This window comes from Streptopelia decaocto (genome assembly GCF_964273445.1).
Source record: "Streptopelia decaocto genome assembly, chromosome: 2".
Lineage (NCBI taxonomy): Eukaryota > Metazoa > Chordata > Aves > Columbiformes > Columbidae > Streptopelia > Streptopelia decaocto.
The window spans coordinates 145,224,538-145,248,937 of NC_138655.1; the positions used below are offsets into that span (position 1 = coordinate 145,224,538).

At 38.0% G+C, this 24,400-nt stretch overlaps 1 protein-coding gene across 4 annotated transcripts in view; it reads right to left on the bottom strand.

Annotated features, from left to right (window-relative positions):
- ARHGAP21 (Rho GTPase activating protein 21) overlaps positions 1 to 24,400 on the bottom strand; it is a 116,350-nt gene that overhangs the window by 14,036 nt on the left and 77,914 nt on the right. Inside the window, exons 8-14 of one of the 4 annotated variants that reach the window (XM_082045918.1) lie at positions 17,131 to 17,190; positions 13,633 to 15,583; positions 2,621 to 2,779; positions 2,285 to 2,387; positions 2,159 to 2,195; positions 1,480 to 1,605; positions 202 to 486 (exon numbers count right to left, since the gene is read on the bottom strand). In XM_082045918.1, coding sequence (XP_081902044.1) covers positions 202 to 486; positions 1,480 to 1,605; positions 2,159 to 2,195; positions 2,285 to 2,387; positions 2,621 to 2,779; positions 13,633 to 15,583; positions 17,131 to 17,190 — 2,721 coding nt within the window. The remainder of the gene's footprint in view (positions 1 to 201; positions 487 to 1,479; positions 1,606 to 2,158; positions 2,196 to 2,284; positions 2,388 to 2,620; positions 2,780 to 13,632; positions 15,584 to 17,130; positions 17,191 to 24,400) is intronic. The other 3 variants (XM_082045919.1, XM_082045920.1, XM_082045921.1) reach the window with 3 other exon arrangements.

The following is a 24,400-nucleotide window of genomic DNA, read 5'->3' on the forward strand; positions in this document are numbered from 1 at the left end:
TATGAGTATGTGAGTCTTTTTAAACTCAGTTTATTTACTCAGTTACCTTGTCTTTCACCTCATTCTCTTGTATGTTCCTGTACACATTTTCATCTCTTGTTCAACAGCAAATGATTTATTTTGTTCAAGTATTAATTATGGCAAAATACAATAAATTTTTAATTAAAAGAACTATGGCTCCTGCATATATTATACGATTACCTCATCATTTAAGTTGCTGTTGTCTTGTATTGCTTTAATCCATGCTAACATATTATCTCTGTCCTCAGCTTGAAACAGATACTCGCAATCTGATGTGGTGAGTCTAAATACGTTCTTCCTCTTGGTTTCACAGTATGAGATGTCTATCAAACAAGCATTGATGCTTATAGGTTGTTCTTCTTCAGATGGGGTCACTTGTTCCTTTTTATCCTTGTACAAATAAAGTGAATGACCTCGAAGAACGACATATAATTGCTTCCATGGCCGAATGCTCCCACCAACTCGCTGAAAAACATCAACTGGTATGTTAATTTGCTTATTTGTTACAATGACTGTTTCTGGATTAAAAACAAAAACCAAACAACAACAAAAAACAACTGTCTCCAGAAAGACCAACCACCTACCCATAACCATTCTTAAGAATGACCTGTGGAAAGACTACACATAAGTACACTAATGGAGGGCATCAGGAGTGAATTGCTCCTGTCCTCTCCCTCATAATTCATTGAGTTCACATGTGACAGCAGCAAGAAACAGAATGTGACTAAAATTTCACAGTGGCATTAATACAAATACCACAAAAAAATACCCAGTGGACTCTTGCCCGTGCCTTTTAAAATTCATTCAAGTCAGACTCACATTTACACACCACTGCAACTCCAGACTCCCAGTTTTCCTTAAGTGTTAGCCTGTGCTGAAGGTTAATCTGAACTCAGCGCCACAACATTCATGAAAATTATCAAGGGCCTGATTCCTACTACTTTAAATCAGCCATTAGAAATTAGTTTGCTTTGATGCTTTGAAATGTAAAATTAGAATCAGAGAACCATTTAGGTTGGAAAATACCTTTAAGATCACCAACTCCAACAGTTAACCTAACTGCCAACTCCACCCCTAATCCATGTCCCTAAGAGCCTCATCTACACATCTTTTAAACACCTCTGGGGATGGTGACTCCACCACTTCCCTGGGCAGCCCATTCCAGTTCCTGACAACCCTTTCCATAAAGAACTCTTTCCTAACATCCAATCTAAACCTCCCCTGGCGCAACTTGAGGCTATTTCCTCTAATCCTGCCAGTTCAGAGAGTAGTCTGTAAAAGAAGCTGAGGAATTCACTAATGTCAATTCTAACAGGTCTACAATTTTGTCAGCCTTACTGATGCTCACATCCAAATATTATAATTAAAAAAGCAAACCAGGAAGCATTTCTTTTCTGAGGTTTTCAGCAGCTGAATATTTGTGCTGGGGAGGGCAGGGTGAGGAGAAAAGACAGGTACCTTCCCCTTGTCTGTAACAAGCTGACGAAAATGGAGCCATCCCTCCTTGGATGCATCGCCGAAGACCTCTGAAGAAGAATCTTTTCGGGAACCAGAGTCTTCTGAAGATTTCTGGCTGTCTGGGACCTGAAGAAAACATCACAGAAAGAACTCCGCAGTGTACTTCTAAATACATTTCTCTACAATCCCTACATTCAAGATGTTTCTGTCTTTAAAAGCTGACACCTCATGCAGCACAAAAAGCCCCTATGAATATCTCCTGGGAAAATATCATCTCTATAGTTTCCATACAACAATAGTAACCTTATACACCTCAAGATTACTTTGAGAAACTGCAGGAGTCTTAGACTCTCATTAGTAAGTTTCTACAAAGGAGGTCATAGATCTGCTTTGTTTACAGAGGCTGGGGAAAATGAAAATAAATAAATAAATAAATAAAGGACCATTTGGTGAGCCTGGAAAAAAAAGAAGAGACCACGTTTACTTAGGTGATGCATACAGCACCAATTGGGGAAAAACATTACAATCAATTTAAATACCAAAAATCAAAATTAAGAACAATGGGGTGAGTAGCAATTCCAATAAACATCATGTCTGTGTTTAATGCATCACTTTGTATAATTGATTTGTGTAATTCATACAACTTGTCACAGTAGTATCTGTATACATATATACCTACCTTAATCCCCTTTAAACTAGATACATGCTTAATGGATCTGTTGGGAAAAAAACAAGTGTTAAAATGAGATCTTATACACTTTAAAAACCAGTTCTCCAAATTAACTGATATTTTTCATGAACTTACGATTTTCCCTCTTCTCTGTAGTCATCCAGTCCTTCATCATATGACTTTGATCTCTCCGTTTTTGCAGCAGGCTGGCTATCCAGGACACTAGGCCGGATAGATTCTACAAACAAATAGAAATATTTGAGTATGTAAGAAAATGAATCATATTTTTCTGATTCATTTCAAGCAACAAAGAGTTTACCATTTTCAGTCCTGTTCTCCAGAGTGTAAAAGGAAAAAGTTGCATGAGGAGAAAAAGAAATAAAAGAAAAAAAAGAAAAGAAAAAAAAAAAAAGGAAAAAAAAAGAAAGAAAAAAGAGAAGGAAAAAAAAAGAAAAAGAAACCACCACTCACCATGATCATGTGAAAGCTGTCGCCGAATTAAAGGGATTGGAGATGTGGGACTGGGAGGAACAGTTGTTACAGCTGGTGCTTGAGAAGCAGATGCAGAAATAACAGCAGAAGCAGGAATGTGTGCAATATCATGGTCAATACTAGGACTAGTCGGTTCATCTACAAAGGTGATATGTCATATATTAACATATTAAACGCATCAAGCAAATGGTCCAACTAAATAGCTGTCTGAACTTCTCGTTACTGGGATATCACATTAAGTATCTTAGACATGAAGTCTTTCAAACAAACATATGGGTCTAATTCACACTGTCAAGTGTACTTTTTTGTTCTGTTTTGAAGAAAGAAGAGCCTGTTTCATTTCCTAAGAATGTTAATTGTACATTAGAGATAAGAGCAAGGAACATCATACCTGATGATAGATATTGCTGTGAGTGAATGGAATGGGAATTATTTGCTTGTAATATTATTTTCAAGTAGACTTTTTTTTTTAAACGTGCATAAGTGAAAAACACACATTACATCAGTAAGTCTAAACTCAAGAGACAGCTTAAGAACAATTTCCTACAATACAATTTGGGCATTCAGACTACTGAAAACCATTTCGCTTAAACAAACATTCAAATAATAAAGCCAAGTTACAAGCAAAGAAAAAAGCACTTTAAACAAATTTCCAGCATCCAAAGAATCAATACCCCCCCATCCTCCATACACTGAAATAAAGAAGCAAGTATTCATATTTTAAAAGATGGCACTACTACATACCAATTAGCTCTTCCACTAATTGTTCATACAAACGATTGCATGCCATACATGCCCAGCACCTCACAGTCTCAATAGCCACAAGGGTCATCATGAAAGACTCCAGAAAGCTTTAAGTATCTCTAGTATTTAACATGTTTCTTACAAGATTGAAGAAGCTGAAAGATGCATTTCCAATCATTCTGAGAAAAGAGCCGTACCATCTTCTAGAACACATTACTAAGACTAGAAAAATAATTCTACTTCACGCTCTGGTAGGAGAGAGGATTGGAAAAAAAATCAAGTCACAAGCAGGGGCTGAACCGTACTGCATAATGAATATGAATGTATTCTAGGTGCTAAGAATTGTAATATGCAGAGCTACTGAAAAGCCTATTGAAATCAATGAACACTCACAGACAGAGGTTTATTCTTTTCTTTGTGCAAACACAACTGCATGTGTTGCATTGTGCTTTTCCAACAGTCACTAACAGTTCTGTTAAGGCAGCATTCGCACCATCAAAATTTGGCAATGTAAATTTAAAACAAGGCAATGAACAAAGTACAGGAAGGTTTAGCAATAACAGCCCTCTAAATTGTTTGGATTGGAAAACACCATTTTTGAAGTTATATGTTAAAAAAAGGATACCCCCCCAAAAAAACAGCTGCAAACTAGAAACATTAATAAAAAGGGAAATCAAAAGAATTCACAGACAACCTGTGATACTACAATTTTTAAAAATTTTAAGTTTTACTTGCATCCACACTGATAAATTAGAAGCGTTTACAGACCTCTACAGCAAGTAGGAGATAAGAAGAAACTCAGTTACACTTCCATTTCAAAGCTACAACAGCTCACTGTCCTGTTGCCTGTTTTGTTTGCTCAGCTTCCCTGCAGCAACCCCTGAGAGAAGCACACTAATCTTGCCCAAGGAATATAACCACTCACTGAACAAGTAATTCGTTTACAGCATGCAAACTGGAAGTGCTCAGCTTTAAGTTACTTATCTCAAAATGTCAGTCACTACTCCCCCAAGTTAGGAAAATGCTAGTGCTTTAAACAAATCTGCCTGCACAACTTGTGAATACAGAAGTGTTAGGCACCACTACGCAATTTCCACAACTCAATCCAAGAATTCAGCTAAGGAAAAAGAGTTTAAGTCCTTGAAAGCAACAATAATTATTCAAATTGTTATTATTTCATAGTGGATCTAACGCCCTGATGAATCGAAATTAAAGTGGTTTTAGAAATAGGCAAGCTTTAAAGAAACTGCAAATGACACTGGGAAGGAAATAAACTTTTTCAGTCCCTGAGGAGGCTGAAGGCCAGCTAATGGCAAGCTTTTACATACTCTAAATTGATTACAGGGCAAACCATGACATATATGACTTACTGCCTACTAATTTAATACACTGGCCATCTCCACTGCTGCTGTCCAACAGAAAAACAAAACCCAAACAACTGTACATACCCGTTGTATTTTGACTTTTCTCTTTAGTGCTTGCAGTATTTGTCTCCCTTTTCAGTTTCCTTGATTAATCAATGTATTTGCAACCCAAAACTCCTCACGCAACATGCGAAAGAAGGGGCTCAGCTCACCAGTCCAAGAGAATGACTGTGTCCAAAATGCAGTGAAGTACATGTACAGAACAGACAAGTCAGAGGAGAAGCCACAAAAAATAATTCTCTTTCAGTTTGCCATCTCATGGATTACTGGTGTGCCTTTAAATATTTGTAACAAAAAGCTCAAAAACTCCAGGACTACTCAAAGTTTTACTTATCGTTTAAGAAAAGGATACGAATACAGTTTGTTCTGCACTATTATCTATGAAGCGACCCAAGAGACTGGCCATCGGAAAAGGAGCCAGCTCGGTGACACCTCTGGCAAAAGATGCAGCTTGTCACCTCTGGATTGTCCTTCTTGTGCTTTTTCAAGATGGGTGCACAATTTGCTCTTTTCCAGTTAATGGGGGCCTGCCCCAGTCCTCATGAACCTTCGGAGATGAAAGGCAGTATCTCCGCAATAACATCAACCAACTCTCTCAGCACCTTCAGATGCATTTTATGGGCTGAGATGCACCTGTATGGCTTGAGCTGCACTGGAGCTGCCTTAGGAGTTCCCTGTTCACCCAAGTTGGTTAAGACTGTGGGTTTTGTTTGTTTCTTGGAGAGAGGTGGTCATGGTGGTGTTTGTTTTCCAAAGAAATGGTTTTGCTAACTGAATCATAACATACAAACATGGAGAGCAAATTCACATATTAACTTTAGTCCAGAGAGACGAAGCATCAGGGATGCCTGGGCTATCATTAACAGTGAAAGGTGATTTCTCCCACCATCTCCTGGGGAATCAGACTGCTCAATCTTTCTTCACCGGTAATAGAAAGTGACTGGAAAAAACAAACTGGCTTCCCAAGGCTAAAGTACTTTTTCACAGTTGTTCTCCTCATGGACAGAGCAGTCTTGCAAGCAGTATCTCAACACTTCAAAAGACTGTAAGAAGGAATTATTTAGCAACTGTACTGCACACCGCATTGCCATTTAAAACACTAATTAGGCATTTCAATTTAAACAGGCAATGTGAATATATGGCTAAAAACCTTAATTCAACAAGTATGTACTTTATCAAAGACTATCTGATTTAAAGATTCAAATGGTCTATTTCTTAAGTAATTATCTCGAAAAACAGGTTATGACTTTCGGGGTGTAATTTATTACAAGAATGAATCTTAGATGGCAAGTTCATTTGCTTATGGCAGAAAATACAACATGACACTATCAAATTAGAAGAACTAAAAAAAAAAAAAAAAATCTATATCTGTATCTACATCTATATATCTGTTCTTTATTGAAGGACAGATAGGACATGCCCATGCTATGACCAGACCCTGCAGCAAGACTGGTTTTAGAGGGACTCCCTTAATTCCAGGCCTTGGTCAACACCCATTTTTCATGATGCAACACTGGCCTATCAAGCACTCCATACCATAGTCCACAACATCACAACAGGCTCTGCACTATCATAACGTATAACACTACCTTGGTCCAAAGTATTTGCTGTAAATGCAGTAGATGAAAGCTTTAAAATCTTATCCTACATCTAATCCCTCCTCTGTGCCTCAGTTTGGTTTTGTTCCAGCTTGCTACAGGTAGCACTTCTCTTATGGTAGAGCCACATGGACCAGATCTCCCTCCCTTCACCTTGGTGGCAGCAGGACACGGGGGGGGCCCAGCAGAGGCTGCTGAGGCACAGGCAGGAGCGGAGCTTGGGCGAGTAGAGGAGGGGGACGGAGGCTGCAAGAAAGAGGCACCAGTGAAAGGAACACAGGCAGAAAGGGGAGAGGACAGATGGGACAGCAGAGATAGGAAGAAGATCTGCATCCACACACAGGCAGGGATGTTAAAACGAGTCTACCTGAGAGGCTCCTCATCTCCAAGAAACCCCAAAAGAAACTGAATTTAAGGTAAATGCAGACATATTAATATAGACCATTTTTCTTAAAAGCCTGTCAGGAAGACAATCAAATAAGGTGGCCATGTATGCAATTTCACCTGCGTAGTGAGAAGGCCAGAAATAACCAATAAAACAAAAATAAATTCTTCAATCAAAAATAAATTATACGGAACCAAGGAAACTATCACACAAGATAGCACAAAGACTAATAAATACCCCAACAACAGTGGCTTTTTGTTACAACAGATCTTGCAGTACAGGCTGCTGCATCTTATACTTCAACCTGCAAGGGTAAAGCTCCAAAAAAGACTTCCAAGCCTAAAAGCCATGATTTGGAAAGAAGATACATGATGACTTGGCTACCGCATTTTTCAAAACAGAACCTTTAAAAAGTTTTGGGTTTTGTCCATTTTTAAGTACTTCCAGCACTGATCTTTTTTTACAAAGAACCTCTTCATATGTCTATTTTACATAGTTATCCTCATGTAAGCAAAAGAAGACAACAGGAACAGGTCTGTATGCTGAGCACACCCATTTCTGTAAGCCACAGAAACACAGGACTGGAAAGAGCCTCCTGAATCATCAAATCCAGCCCCCTGCTCGTGAGCTCATGTAAATAATATGTTTACTATTATATTGACTGAGTTTCACACAAACAGATAAAGGCTTCCCAAAGTCATTCTTCTTTTGAGACTACTCAGAAAACGTTATCTATTATAGCCTGTTGCTTATTTTGGTGTTAAACAAACAAATGTACACCATTCTCAGCAAAATAATATAAAGCAATTCTAAAGGTTCCTGTTCACAGTATTACCCTGCCACATAAAAAAGTACAATACTCAACACACTTTAATCTGTAAAAGGACCCTGATAGTATTCCTTTCTTACCTGTAATTTTTATAAAGATACGCTAAGGATGATTTACACTTTGAAAACATTACCCATTTCCACACAAATCTGATGCTTCAGATCAATTAGAACTCTTCTAGATGTTATGAATTATTGACTTCAAATTTTAAGTTTTAATTAAAAAAATCAGTTACAGAAGCATTTGAATGGTATTTAAAATGCTAATCTGTAATATTGTGTTTTGGCTGCTATACTTGGGAATACCACAATGATTCTAAAATTGTTCTTTGGATGAAAAACACTAAAATTTTCAGCCTGGAGCAATAGTGATTTGGCAGGTTACGCTGTGAAAACCCTGAAAAAAACCCCAGAAGACTGATGCTTATCTTAGAAACACTGATGACATGTTAAAAGCTCTGTCAGTGCTATCACTAAAATAATGGAAGCAATAGTCTCTCAAAAATGAACATCTGTCAGCTCTAATTTCTATTCCAGTTACATTTATGTTTTCATAGTTTGGAATAGCTAGGCAGCAACTTTCAGGAAGAAAAATATCACAATGGGTGAGGATTTTCATATTCATCTTGACTGTTAAAAGTTTTTGCTAAAATTAAAGCTTCCTTAAAACATGCCACGTATTTCAGCCACCACCTGCCCTTAAGGCATCCGCATATTTTGGGTTGACAAGCCACGATCTCTGCCACAGAAGTTTGAGGTTTTCAATTTCTCTCTGCCTGATGCTTATCTCTCACATGGAGAAAAGAGAATAAGTACAGTCTTTCAACCATTTCTTTATTGCACGTAAGAATATTACTAGTCATTTCCCTTAACCCTTCTCTACTCCTATCATCATTACCCTTTCCATAGTGTGTTATGCAAGTGTATTGGTTTATATTTTCCAGTTTTGAGACTGTAGCTGCATTCAGTATGTGTGTCTTTACATTGTTGCCTTCTGTAGGAGAGACTAAGCAGCCCGCAGAGAGCAGCATAAAGATGTAGGTGGAAGACAGGAAAGGTATGGCACATATCTCACTAAAAAGAGCCAATAAACTCATTACACTTTCAAAAAACATATTTGGAGTTATGTACACAACTTACCATTAAATGTAGGTATAGAGAAAAGTAAACCCTATACATCTCTACTGCCAGCATTACAGAGGAATGTCATCATAAAGATGTCTGAAAATTTTAACTAATGCTGGGTGTGTTAGAATGTTTAATCTCCTAACTCCTTAGCTAATTTATTCTAAAAAAACCCACATTTGGTAACAACAACAAAAATTAAAAATAAGTTTGAACAGAATTCAGTAGAAGCCATTTAAATTTACCTTCTCTGTTAATCAAGAAGTACTCACATATTCTTATTATGCCAGAATTTTGTAGAAAAATAGATATTGGAGGACAACAAAAAATACTTTTGTTTTGAAAACTAGCATGAAGATCAGCTCTTAAGGCAAGGCGTCAAGCAGAGTCTGCCCGATTATAAGTACAGAAATCACTATGGTGGTTTGTTTGCATAAGGGTAGAAGGAATTGAGAGATAAAACTCTTAAGTGGCATGGAAAGGGTGAATCAAGATTAGCAGTCCACTGGTCACTCTTGTATTTGTATCAGAAATTCAGCCACCAGGAGACAGGTTTTAAAAAACCACACACATTAAAAAAAATGAATAAATACCATGTAGTTAAAGCTGTGAAACTCCTGGCAAATCTTTATTTAAATCAATACAGGGTATTGGATAGCAAAATTTTACTGTAGTGCCAAACAGAATGGAGAAATTTATAGAGCACTTAAAGTCACATTTGGCTCAGGAATGTTGTAAAGTGCAAATGGTTGGAGAATAGAAAGTACAATCATTAAATATCATATATCATTGTCCTATTCTTACACCTTTCTTTAGGTATCAATTTCAGCCAGAGAAAGGATGCTCATGTAATTTTTACACCACTTTGATAACTCCAAAGTCTGTTCAAATATTTTTGCTCATTTTCTCTCAGTTATTCACAAATTAAGAGGGGAACGAAGTGACCTAATATTTTTCTAGAATAAGGATGTACTAGACGTTTTCAAAAATTGGATCACACCTCTGAGGAAAAGTCTTCATACTTATCTGATGCTACCCCATGCCTAAAAGAAAAGCACTGTAACAGGATGACTATAAATGTGTTTTATTTGGAAAAAAAAATAAAATAAACATCAAGACTATGTTTATTCAACCTGAATATTTTTTTAAAATATCCATTTAAAATTAATTTTCAAGTGACAATGCCCTGTGAAGTCAAAAAGAACATTCACTCAGTAGCCTTTGCCCAAGCACTGGGCTGCACTGGCAGCCAGACATGCTGCAACCAGCTTGAGTACTAAGCAGTTTCTCCATTCCACTCACATGGGTAGTTCATTCAACTCAGTCAGGGAGTTACATTATCTTTTATTTAAAATTACTTTTTACTCTAAAATAAATGGTGTAAAAAAAGAAAAAAAGTAGTTACAAAAATGTTAAGTAGCATTCTAATTTTCATCCCAGTGCTGGTTAACACATTCAAAATTACACAGTAGGTCAGAAATTTATTATTTGTTGTTCTCTAACTGAAAAATGGTGTAAGAATTACAAGTTTGAAAAAACACACATTAAACACCACAATTACTAATATAGTCACTGACAGAGATAATTGTATTTTTACTAGTCTAGAGAACAGGTGAGACCATTTCAGGGTAAAAAGAATAACCTTTCATTAGACTAACTGCTGTGGTTTGAAACAATGGAGAGCATTTCAAGAACAGAGCCTTTCTTTGGACCTGAAATAGAAGCAGCAGCTTTTCAAGTAACCATGCACTTAGCAGTGCATGGAAAGTACTGAAGCCTGCAGCACCAGGGTATGTTTTTTCTGTAAAACTGGCAGCTCCCATCCTCCAAGAACATCTCCTTACCTGAAGAAGAGTTCGAGCACACAATACCTCGCCTGCTTTTTTCCAATAAATATATTTCTCCTACAAAAGATAGTACATCTACCTGTACTAGCTTTGATCTGAAAAGATCTCTCATTTCTATTCACAAATGCAACCCAAAATGTAATCTCCCTGCTTAGAACTACAGTTTGTGAAAGGACTAGTGTCAAAAGGCACCTCTTCAGCAACCCACCACAACCCCAGCAAGGATCTGCCCTGAGCAAGCTCCATGGAAACTCTGCTTGGATCCCTGTTTCTGGTGCAAGGCAACGTGCTACTTACAAAGAGATACTCTGCAATCATCCTGATGTTGTGCTGTGCTCAAGAGCAGGTTAGTCACAAAATACTGCCGCGGAAGGCAAATGTTCCTGGCTGAATTTCTACCAAAATATGCGTAATTTTTTCTCGGTTATTCACAAATTAAGATATGGCCATATCTACTACTTCCAACAAGCATAAAGTGATAACAAAAGTAAACACACCACAAAATATTTGAAACGGAAGTAATATGTAACCTTGGAAGATACTTATCCCCCTCAAATTTACATTCTTACTCTTCCAAAGATCTACTGCAAAAATAAATCCAGTAAGTGCATTTATGAAATGAACTATATTTAACAAGACCTAATACTGCAAGAAACAATTATGTTGATGTAATGACATCTTTATTCTTTGATGTAAAGACATCTTTATTCAAAAGTCACATCCTTCTCGATCAGACAGAAGGAAAAAAAAAAGGCACACAAAACACCAAAATCCAAGTGACTTTCCTTCAGAAGAGTTAAATAGCCTTTAACTGCATTTCAAAGTAGATCTAAGGTTTTATCTGCCTGATTAAGTATGGCTTTTAACAAGTGAAGCTGTAATTAGGCATAATGATAGTGGAACAAGCAAAGTTAGAATCATGCGTACTAATTCTAACTTAAAGAAGATGCCCGCTCTTACTGGCATTTGATGCTCTTCCTATTCAGAGAGGGTTATTTCCTCTTCAATGTACCAGGGTTGTGGTGGAAATTTTCCAGAGCACCTGTGCAGGCACATGAGTGTCTTGCTAGGAAGGCAGCCACAATGCTGGGCTGGCTCAGACTCTGCCCGCGCTCGAGCAGCACCACTTTTCAATATTTCTGGAGTATTCAGGAGGTTCCAGACCAAGAGGCTAAGGAGCTCCTAGGAATTCACATAATCCCCCCTGTGGTGTCGTGCCAAGAGGCTGCAATGGAGAATCACAACTTTGTTTCTTCTGAACTGCTCAGCTCCTACCAGAATGCAATACAATTGACGTGTAATTAAGGCTTCTTTGAATTTTAGTAATCAGATTTCTCTAAAATCTGGAAGCAAGTCACATGAGTAAGAGTTCATGGCAAATCTTTGTCATAACCAAGACAGCAGATTGTGTAGAAAAGGTTGGGCTTGATTTTGACAGTCTTGATCTGACTTTCACAGGACATTTAAATTGCATAAGATCAGAAAACTCCCAGCAAGCACTCCTAAGCAAGTACAATTAACACACAACTTAAATCGAGTACCCAACATTGATTTTAGGCACAGTATTAAAAAACCCTGCACAAAGACCAGTTACATGCCATACAAACTTGTATTAATCCTTAAAGAAAGGTTGACAGTCTAAAGAAGAAACCAAAACTACACTAGATACTGACGCATCCAGTAATCAAAAAATATCTATATGACTCCCATTCAAAAAGGAAAACACAATATAAAAAAATAACTGCTAGCTAAGAAAGCGTTTTTGTTGTATCTTACAACATTCTGCCAGAAGAACATTATTATATCTTTTGTATTATTTCAATTCTTCAATGCACACAAGGCTTCTTCACTATTTTTTTGTTATTTACTTTAGTAGTAGATATTATAGACAATTCTAGGGAAAAAAAATCACTGCTGTAGATCTGCAATAGAAGACAATTGTGCTAAGACAATGTATCTGTGTGACTCCCTTAACCTCATCTGTAAAAAACCTGAAAGTATTAAGAGTTGTTTTTCACATATGTGAATTTGAGAATCAAAATTCAGTATTTTCTAAACAGGTCTTGTATGAAATTCAAGAACACACAAGTATATATCAACCCATGCAGAAAACGGTCCATAGACATCTAGACACCAAAGAATTAAACCAGCCACAACAAAAAAGAAAACCCAACTCAACAACCAGAGTGGGGGAAAGATGACACAGGCATTGATTACCGGAGTAAAACACACTCACACTGACACTCCTCATCAGGTGACTCCAATTCCTCACATATCCAACACTGGATTTTTTTCTTCTACTACTTACAATCCTTCTGTGGGTTCCTCTTTTCTTCCAAGTGATCACAAAACTGCTCAGCCCCCTTCCTGTATAATTCCAATCCTGTTTGTGTCACAACCCACAGAGGAATCTTTGCACGTTCTCATATTCTGCTTCCACAAACCCTTTACTTCACATCCACATTAGCATCTTTAAAATTAATTTCATTTTATTGATATCATTTCACCTGGAATAGCCTTCCTCTATCCCATATCTATCTCAGAAAGCTTTTAACTTACCTATTCAGCAGACCAACCTTTTTTTCACAAATCACCTTATACAGATTTGCATCCATATTCTCAGTTTACTGGATTGCAAATATTTTATACTAGAGAAAAATACTTTGAAAGGTGCAGCAAATGCTAGCTGTCAACATACATAACATCAGAGTATTACGTGGAATGATAGCCAGATGCAATTATATAATGTGGATGTCTCCATGGGGTTAAGGAACAATCCAGAAAAATATCAAATCACTAATTTTTTTTTTTTTTTTTTAACACTGATTCTCCAGGACTTCAAACAAAACTAAACATTTTTTTCCTCCACTGAACACTATTTTTTGTTTTACCAACTTAATATTACTGTAGATGAGAAAAGAGCCCTCATGCCCCTCGACCTCAGGGTTTGCAGGAACAGCTGTCATCTACCTGCCGTGGGGCGTTCCATCACCTCTAGCTAAAAAACGCTTTTGATGTGCACTGGAGTAGTTTAACTCACCAATAAATGGAATAGAAGCCAGGGAGTCACCAGGTGGGCTCGAACCTGATGCTTTCCTTTCTTCTATTCTTTTTATGTGGACTTCTCTTCGAGCATCGTTAGGCAACCAGCAGGTAGTGTCCGAGGCTGCCTCCTGGTCATTTACAGCAAGAATGTAGGACTGATGTCTCAAAGGCTGTGGAGTCTGGTGGCCAGAAGGTGACTTGTCCCGCATGACCACTGTATCTTTGTCATTTTCCTGAACACCTGTTTGCAGACTTTCAGGCTCGTGGACACCTTCCCTTTTGAAATCATGAATCTTTTGTCTGATGGAATCATCTATGTTGTCAGAGGTAGTTAAACTCTCACTTGTTGGCTGAGCAAGTCTGGCAGAAGCTGGAGACAGAGAGGAGGGTTGGATGGTTTTGCCAGTTTCTGTTTTGTGATCTGGGGCACCTTCTGCTCGGATCCTTGACTGTTGGTTTAACAGACCACTCTGATGCAAGTGATTTACTGTTCTTTGGTCTTTGCTGGCAATAGCATCCAGGCCCTGGTTATGGGGAAATGCTGGTTTTGCCGCATAGGGAGCAGAGCTCTTCAAAGAGCTACTTTTAGAACTTCTGGCTGGTGTGAGAGACAATCTCTCTTGTGAAACAGCTGTAGGTTTTGAAACTCCCCCAGGAGTTTGCAGATCTCGAGAAGACTGCAACATTTTTATATCTGGTGGACCTTTCTGAAAATGAGAACCAGGCAGAGAAGCTCTACTACCTGTTCTCCTGTTGTCTGAAATATAAGCACTCGGAGTCATAGAAAAATTTTGACCTCGAAGGGACATATGAAATGCATGCTGTCTGGATCTCTCATAAATACCTCGCCGATCATCTTGTTCAGTAAACCCTGTCCACTTGTAAGTCTTTCTCCTATCGCCATTAGTATCCGCAATCAGATTCTCAGAATGAAAGTTTTCTAGCACTTCACCCTGTTTGCTGAGATAATCCCATGATCGAGCCCTGTGATTTCTAGCATTAACGGAAGGTGAAGTCAGAGTATCCTGCGAAGCACTTCGTGGCCACTCCTTCATCAACACGGGGTCTTCGAGTCTTTCCTGGGACACGCTTCTCTGCCGGATCTGAACAGACTGCGGAACCCTGTCGTGAGAGGTGCTCCTGCGCCGTACCTGGGAAGCAGTGCGATTTGGCACCACTTGATTATAATCAGTTGTATTCTGAGAAGCTGCTCTTAAACTATCCAACCTTTCCTGTATTGTCCGGGAGCCATACATGTGCATGCGCCTATTATCAATGTACTCTTTGTAAGTTTTGTAGGTCTTCCAGTCTATATGCTGGTGGGACGTCGGAGAACTGTAATGATTAGTAGAGATTGAGGGCGAGTCTGTGGCTTGAGCAGGAGGTCTAGTGCTTGGGATTCCTTCTGGACATACTACATAATTCGAAGCTTTACTTAGTGTTCCAGTGGGATCAACTGGTCTTGTTATTGGAGTCTGGGGAAGTACAATGGCAGTGGACACTGAAGAAGGTGGTGATGTGGTCCGTGCTTTTAGACTGGCTTGATCTTTTAAGCCATATCTTACTTCCTCTGTCCTGTGTGACGGACCAGCATGGTTATTTCTACAAGATGGCAAATCTACAGCCTTCTCAGAAGGCACAATAACAGTCCGTACAGTTTCATTGCAAACGCACACAGCAGTATTTGATTTTGCAATGTCTGTTGGTGATGGAGGCACTTGTATTTCCATTCTGTAGGCCCTCTCTGGCTGTGCCAATGCCCGTACTGGTCTGCTGACTTGCTGTTTCCCCAGTGAGAAGTCAGAAGATAGCTTGTCACCAGCTTGTGCCTTCACAGAAGCTGTGGATGTCAGGCGCGGATAACATATTGGCGGTGGTTCAGGTATGTTGTGGGCATTACCACTATAGGCTTCGTTGCCTTTCAGGTAGGCATCTTGGGAATACGCCTGTGGAGAGAAGATTAAGTGAGTATTCAGCAGTGAGGGAGCTGGAAAAGTTCACCATCTATAGCATTTGTATGATCAAGCTCCAAAAGAGGGAACACAAGTAAAAATTCACACTATAATTTTAGATAAAATGTTAGTTAAAAAGATAAAAATAGCATTCCATCCCCTTAGTGAGCAAAAACAGAACAAGCAGAATCATTACATACATTCCCTCAACAACTGAAAAAACAAACTGATGACCAGTTCTAGGAAATATTGCAGATAGGGCACTGAGGCAGGTATTTCCAAAATCCATTAGCACAAAACATAGTATTTTTCTCCCCTTTAATTTTGCTTTCTGTCATGATGCTTTCACACATCCTTCCCATTTAAGCTTCATCTTGCTAGAAACCACAGTTTCACAGCAATTGACAGGTTAAAACGCTGCATAATAAATTCAACTAGCACTAGAAAATTCTCTAGTCACTTAATGTATAAAAGAACTCTGTTCTCTTAATGTAGCACATGTGAAACGTACACACAAATACACATATACCTACTCCTCTAAGATGTCTTCTATATAAAAGCTACTGTTCCTAAACATAAAATTAATAAATTGAAGCAGTAACATCTTTGTTGTGAGCCAACACCCTATAAGTCATCTTACATTTGCAGGAGACAGTCAGTACATGGCACACAAATCTTACTGTAAAAACAATAATAATATTTTAAAGTAAAACAGTAAATATTTTTAGTAAAAATATTAATACCGTTTTTAACTTCAAGGTACAAACAGTATGAAAATTCATACTTATCCACTACTGTCCACATACTATTAAAACACAAACTGAAATCTAAAATTGATTTCCCTAGTGCATTTATTTGCACCTTTATGTTTAAGATCCTGACTCCTGAGAAAATATGGTTATATTAGCATTTTTCTGTAGCCTTTTTAGAAAAGCAGCATTTATCACTTTGAACAGAACATTCAAAATAATAAATAAATGAGAAGCATATAGCATACTTAAACAATATCCTATTATTGACAAACTTTAGCATGACTTCATTCCGTTTAAACATAATGAAATAAAGAGCCAACACAGAGCCTGCCGATGCAACAGAAGATCCAAATGATTTCTCAGGGCTTTTACACGCTTAGGCGAGGTATCATATCACAGCATTTCCTGTCCAAATCATAACATGCTCAATTCCAGAATATCAATGTGTCCCGTCTTAAAACTAGACAGGTTATAAAAGCCCAAGTGCAGCCATAAAATTAATACAGAGCAAAGTACAGAGGAGGGCGAGGCATTTACAATACCGCTGCAATAAATGTTACACCGAGCATTAGTGAAGTGCAAAATATTAAAGCATACTGAGAGAAAACCGACCAAATAATACAGGCACAAATCATAAATTAAGAGATTAGCATTATGAAGAAAATTCAGCTCAGACTATCTAGCTCATTTCCAACAAACTTGCTGTTTCATATTTTTGCTTCGCATAAATTATTAAGAAAAACATGCCTTACAAAACCATCAGAGAAATGGCTACTGTACATTTCTTACCAGTGCTGTGACATCCTTTGTAAACTGCAGCTGGCAGAAAACAGGAAAACATAGTAAAAGCTGCTTACAGATGTAAAGACAGAATTACGTTGTCATATCGATGTTGGATACAGAAAGATAAAAAAACAGCTACACTGATTTCACTGGAAGGTACCAACGGAGGTATAGGGCAGTAGAGCAGAAAAAATAACTTCACCCTCCTTGTGAGCATGTCCATCTCGGGCTTTTTTTCTGCTCCTCACATTTATCCTCTCCCCTTACAGAAAGCAAAATACATTTGTGCCATTTTGCCTTGGTGCATCGCTACAGCTGCCTGCAGAGAGCTCTGGCTCTATGCAACACGACTTGCCTTGCACTACAGCAACAGCAACGCTCCTGTCTCTCATTTCCCCTGGGCTGCTCCCGTCCCTGCTTCCTGGTGACGAAACAACGGCCTTATTATGCATTTCAAACAGCACGCCCCTTCCCCACATCTATCTGAACATGACCACAAGCTGTCAGCTGACTGCAGCTGCTTTCATGCTCTACATCTGAAATTACAGGAATGATGCTGCAGAAACACTCTACTCATGTGATTTGTATTTTTTTTTTCTTCACTCATAGTAAAAATCAAGCCAGGTTTCCATTGGTATATTTAATGGAAAGAAGGAATATACAAAGATAAATATTTAAAAATATTTAAATAAATGGCTATTTAAGATCTTGATAGGCTGTAAGAATTTAAAAACAAACAAAAAATTGGAAAATATGCTGAAGACCCAGAAAACAGAGCAAGAGACTACTGGCATGCAAGACAAACAAAATCAATAATCGCCATCCAATCAGAAAATAATTATTACTTTATACAGCTGATAAACCTGTTCAAAACCCAGGACATGCACATGTTATACTAATATAAAATACACCATGTTCATGTTTTAGTAAAACATGCCCATAACAAACAATGCTTCATTGACTTTGACAGCAGAAAGGCTAAATTCCAAAACAGGTGTGATCTGATCACAGCTGAAGACTACAAATGAGTATAAAAATCAGTTCTTGACAAAATTTATCACAGATATTAAAACACCTTCTTCAAAAGACAGCATTCTCACAGGGTCCAAAATGAGATCAGCAAGGCTTCCTCCCTCCTTCCCCAATGAAGAGTATGATTACATGATTGCAGGTGTATCCAGACAGACAGACTGCCAGTCCTCGGTCACAGAGAGTAACTGGAAAAATGCTTTTGATGACAGTGTGTAGTTGTTCTTTCAACCTCATTCCACCCACCTCCCAAGAAATCACTGAAACAAATCTAGACTTTCTCCAAAGAAGTAAGTTTATAAATGGGGGCTGTGACATTTCCACAAGGAATATTAAATATCTTTGTTTCATAATTCTGATTAAGGGCCTACAGAAAAATATTGCAACTTACAAAAAAAGCACGGATCCACTCTGAATAATGTCATGCTGAATGATGCATTATCAGCCTTTTTACTATTGAATATTTTCATTGCTTTAACTACAAGGTGATGGTGGATTTTTTAGAAGGGGTTTAGAGATTTAAAAATGTCAAGTACACCAATATACTTATTAGCATTCATACACCATTTTGATACTTATTTCATAACTATATATAAAACAGAGTTTGAATATTGCTCTCTGTCCCCTTAGTTCCTCAAACAATACAGTATGTAGAAGTACTATCTTAGTCTCTAAGTGGTTACAACAGGTGCCATTAGGGAATGACTTCAGTCTTTAAAAAGCCTTAAAAATTAAAAAAGCCTTCCATTTAAAAAAAATAAAATAAAGTCCAGATCAGTGATGTTCCTGATTCAGGGATATCAGCCAAGCCACTCGAATTCCTACAGGAGCTGGGTACTCAACAGTTATTCAGAAGTTCCAACATGATTGGGAGGGGGGAATTCAATCTCAATGTTTTATGAGCTCTTTCCCACCTTCTCAAAACAACAGCAGTTATGGAAAGCTTACCATACAAATACAACAATTTAGAGTGACATTAACAGCTTTGATGGATAACAGCACTGCAACAATTACTAGACGAGAACCACTGCGCTTACAGTAAGAACTCAGCGTGTTTCCAGTTACTGGGTACAATTTCTTCCCCACCTTGCAATCTCGTTTTGTTTGTACCAAGTTTGCAAACTCCTATGGCAAAGAATTAATTTCGTACTGTGAATCTATATAACCATTAGCACATGAAGGGTTTAACCGGTAAGAGAACACACTCATGCTGCATGATAGGCAAAATAAATTTTGAACAAATAAAGCGTTCTACAAGGTACTTTATCAACCCTCAAATTCAGCTGAAGGGTTTTGCTCACCTTTTTTCCCCACTCAATTTTATGCAATTTGATGTTAGAAAAGTGATAGCCAACGTACAAGGACTCTTCTTCGTAAGAATCACTGAACCTCTACTTTCAAGAGCTTGAGCCAACCATGTCCTACATCCCTTAGTCCAAGGCCATAAAAGCACATAGGCACATGCTTCAGTGAGGCTGAGTTTGCTTCACTAAAGGATGAACAACAACACTGATTTCAACCGAACTACCTGCAAAACTGTAGATAAGCATTTTGATGAATCAGAAGCCGATGTGCCCTGCACCTTGCAAGACTAAGCTTGAGGCAATTCTTCCTTCCTTCTCCAACCAGTTTGGCTTCAGATTGTGTTTCTTTCCCACTAAATTCTTCATTTCCCCAGTCCTAGCTTATTCTCACATTTAGCATGAGAACTGCACACCACAAAAGGTTTTCAGCTGTCTTAGAAGGAAACATTTTCCACTTCCAGTTTGCTCTGGCAAGAATGTTAGTAACACAGCTCAAGTGGTTTCATTTTACTGGAGACACCCAGCAAACACTACAGTCAGATAAGAATATTTGAGAAAAAAACACACACCCTTTCTTCCCAATGGACGTGAATTTTCAGCATATAAAATTTAACACCTTAAGCCCAAGAACTTTAATTTCCGTATACAAGGTGCGTAAGAGACTTTCTTGTAAATATTAGTCTAAATCATGGTTGGAGGGTTGATGTTAACAGTATTTTCTAACATAAGCTTTGTTACCTAACACTGCAAAAGTCTCTTCTTCTAGGTCACTACATCTTCAAACCACACCCCTCCTTCCATTGTACTTGCTGCCAGAACTTTAGTATTAACCTCTGCACATATTAGTAACTGCGTCAGTACAAAATCTGAAAGTAAACAAATGCTTCAAGACTCTGGACTAAATACAGCTACTTATGGAAACATCTCTATTTATTAAAAGCAAAGCAAGTGAAAATATGTCACAGTTTGCCAACGAAACAGCCATGTTACTCCAGTAGGTCTGATGCAACTGGATGGACTCAGGAAGAAACAGAAAGAAAAAAGAAAAACAGCAAGAAGACAATATTGTTAAAGTTGACAGTGGGCAAATCTGTAGTCAGAGGCATTAAGGTTACTGGGGCATACAAAACTCTAGAATGAGTTTCCTTATGTAAGTTATTTTTCTTTTTTCTTATTTTTTAATGCAGGTGCATCACCGGCAATTTCAGAACACTACAAGGCCTTGAGAGCAGCCAAGTTCCACAAAAATGGTGACTATCAGAAATGACAAAGCAGAAGATTCTGCTGCCCAGACCTCCCAATATACTGAAAACTTCCATACTGCCTGACTAGAAAGAGCAACAAAATGAAAATATATGCTACACCTGACTTTCACTCACTTTCTTGGTCATTCTCATCCAGGACTTTTTTGTTCCCCTACTACCCATGACAAGAGAAACATTTCTGTTCAAATGTGGCCAACTTTCAGTTATCAATACACAGTTTCGATGGTCTGTAATTTTCAGGAAAGATTAAGATGTAAATTAAAAGATAAGCAAGAGGGAAATAAACACATTGAAACCATATACAGCCCCCTTTCATTTCCACGTTTATTCACAGAATGCCCAATAAAATCTTTTTGTAAATGAAACTACAGAGATCTTTCTGGAACACTAGGGTATGTTTCAACAGATTTGGATGCTACTAAAATTTAATAGTGATCACACCTAGGACTAGAAATAATTTGCTACATTTTGGGGCTATTCCTATGAGGAAATTATTGTTTCAAACTTATTTGAACTGAAACTGTTGTAGGTAGGATAAAAGTTGAGAAAGACGAACTTTTGAGTAGGTAGTGAGGGAAGTGCCAGAAAATGAAAGATGAAAAAAAATCAGGATAACTTATCTATAGCATGTATGTTTCTATACATATAAATAAAGTAGATACACATATTTACAAATTAACATCTGCATATGTTTACATATAATAAACCCTGTATGTAATCATTAATATGCTAGATTACAAATAACGTTCCAAATAAATAGCTTCAATGTAGATCATATTAAAAATGCAATTTTTAAAAGAGCAATATTTTCAAGTGCCTGATACTTAAAAAAATCAGTGACTTAAAAGCTATATTCTCCTTTGCATGTGCAAGGCATCATCAGCAAACAAGCAAATTCCAACACGAACATACCTCGAAAAAATGGTCCAAAAATCCTGCACGCTGAGGATGCCCTGACACATCCAGGTTAGACACTACCAACTCCACTGGCAAGAGTCATATGGCTGACCTGTATGTGGGCCTAGAAATTTTAATTTTCTATCTCTAGGAAGCACCTTTACATCCACTATTTTCTGTGTAGCACAAAAAGCTTTTGAATGACTGAACAGTGTCACGATTTGAACAACTTTATAGTATTAAATTTGTTATCCGAAGGTTACAAACCAGTAAGAATTCCCTTAAATACACTTGACAAAAGGAACTATTTGTAGTCGACCTAAATGTGTCTTCCCATTTGTATGAAGTCAGTGGTACTAAAACCTACAAGATGCCAAAATTCTGTCAGAAAAGGTTGAGAATGCTCCAGAAATTGTATATAAATATATGAAATTTGAAACACTGACGAGAATATAATATAATCATCTTCCTCCTTGTGGTCTCAAAATGTTTACATACCTGCAAAACTTTCAAAATCATCACAAGGGATTGCTTTAAGTAAACCAATCTCAAATTTGAGGAGGGGCATGAAAAAATCCAACACTCTTATAGTTGTCAAGAGCTCAAGTTTCTGTCACAGAGAGAGATGTTTTACATATCCTTCCCCCACCCAAAAAGTGACATTTCCAAAACCACGCCAGTGAACAGACACGACTGACCCCGACTTCTCTCATGGCAAGATTTCACCCCTAATTCCCTCCTAAGCCAGGAGTGTGCACGTGCCACAGAAGGCAACCACCTGTGGACTGGACTACTTCATTGTTACTACTGATGAACGTGTTTAAAGCCCTGTTTTCAGGAAATCCAGTATATCAAGAAGTTCACAGACATATAGGAGTATTTCTGAAGACTAAACTCAAGGTTTATAAATAGTGAACTAAGGACAGAAATAAAACAACTGTGTTCATCACGTAGTTAACTAGCTATCAGTCACCAGCACATGGCCCAAACCGCCAACCAGCGTCATTCGTGAACATAACAAAACTATTTCATCCTGATTGCACCATCAGGGGTGTCAAACTAATTTTCACCGAGGGCCACATCAGTCTCACGGTTGCCTTCAAAGGGCTGAATGTCCTAAAATTGCTAATTGTTATTTTAGAAGATTTTTCCTCCTCTGTGGTGCTCTAAAAGGGAGAAAACCACTGGCCATAACTAACAACTTCTGTTGTAGGATGCAAGTCATTTTTATGATCTGTATCCTCACATGTTGCATCTCTGCCAAATATCAACACCTGAAGACACATATAGTGAAATACAGGCCATGGCAGCACAGCATGAACAAGCTGCAGCCATCACAATCTCTTCCAACGGCCCCGCAGACCTCAGAAAACACCCGTCTCTTCATGGCTTTTCCCTGGCAGATGTTGTGTAGGACCGACAGTCCTCAAGACAAGCCGCTTTAGACCCAAACAAATGCATCATAGCAAACAGGAGCAGAAACTCCTCTATACTGTATCAGAATCACATACTAACCCATTGCAACAGTAAACAACTGTCAGAGGGAACTCATACAAGCTATAGGGATAATGCAAAGCATTTTTTTCATACTGATGACTCCACTTCTCAAACCTAATCCTCTTTCTATCTTCAAAAGAGGAGCCTGGTATACAAAATTCACAACTCTATCACATCTTACAACTCAAAACAAACTCCTAAAATGACACCTGGAAATTATTCCCACATATATCTCCAGTTTTCTTCAGGAACTCCCACAGGCAGGTATTTTTTCTTTCCTTTAGCCCTCAACCTCCTTCAGGAGAATCACCTTGTTTTCTTTTTACTAGTATCCTTCTCTAGCCCAAAAGCAACAATCTTTTCTTTCGTCCTTTCCTTCTTTCTTCCTTCCTTTCTGTGCCCCCATTATCTCACTCATCAATATAACATAAGTTAAATTCCAATCATTTTTCATCCATACTTTACCTGAAGCTTGTACTTTGTGTTTCATCTGCATAGGGAAGATGTGTCCAAGAGCTCCGCACCCAGCCAAATACAAAGGTTTAACTTTAAACCTACAAATTTTACATTGCCCACATCCTTGGACTGCTATGGCTAAATGACTGCATTAGATGCATGTGGCCATTCAGATCATTTGAAAGTTAAAACTAATAATGCATTTCTACATATCCAGAGTTTTAGTTTGGAGAAACGAAAACAACCACCACCACCACCGCCAAAAAGCAAACCAAAAAAACACCAGACAGACAAAACTCCCAGCTTTTCCCTCCCACTTATTCATGCAATCAAAACTCACCCCCTGCTGCCAACATTAGCTGTACTGGATTACTGAAATATTTCTTTATCAAATGTTCTCAAAATATCACATCTATTCTAATAATCTTGGCTTGTTGGCCTAACTGGCTGAGTTCCTATGCCTCTTATCCTCACCTCCAGCTCAAAACAGAGTTTCTTGGATTTTTTTCTTTACCCAATAATTTGTCCTTTAATACTGGAAAACAGCTACCGAAACCCACAGGTTTTTCTTAACTTATTTCTCACTATTTCTGTATAGATTAGAAAATACAATTTTCCAACTACTAACCAGAAAGTCTACCATGCCTGCCATCTTCTATTTCCTCTAATTAAAAATAAACTACAGTATATCAATACATTAGGTATTTTCCTAATTCTTCACAATACACATTTACACATCAGATTTTATTCACAGCTTTGTTTTACTTAGTGAGAGATGAACTATCTCACTATATATGCTGGCTCGCCATTCAAACTGAGAACATACAG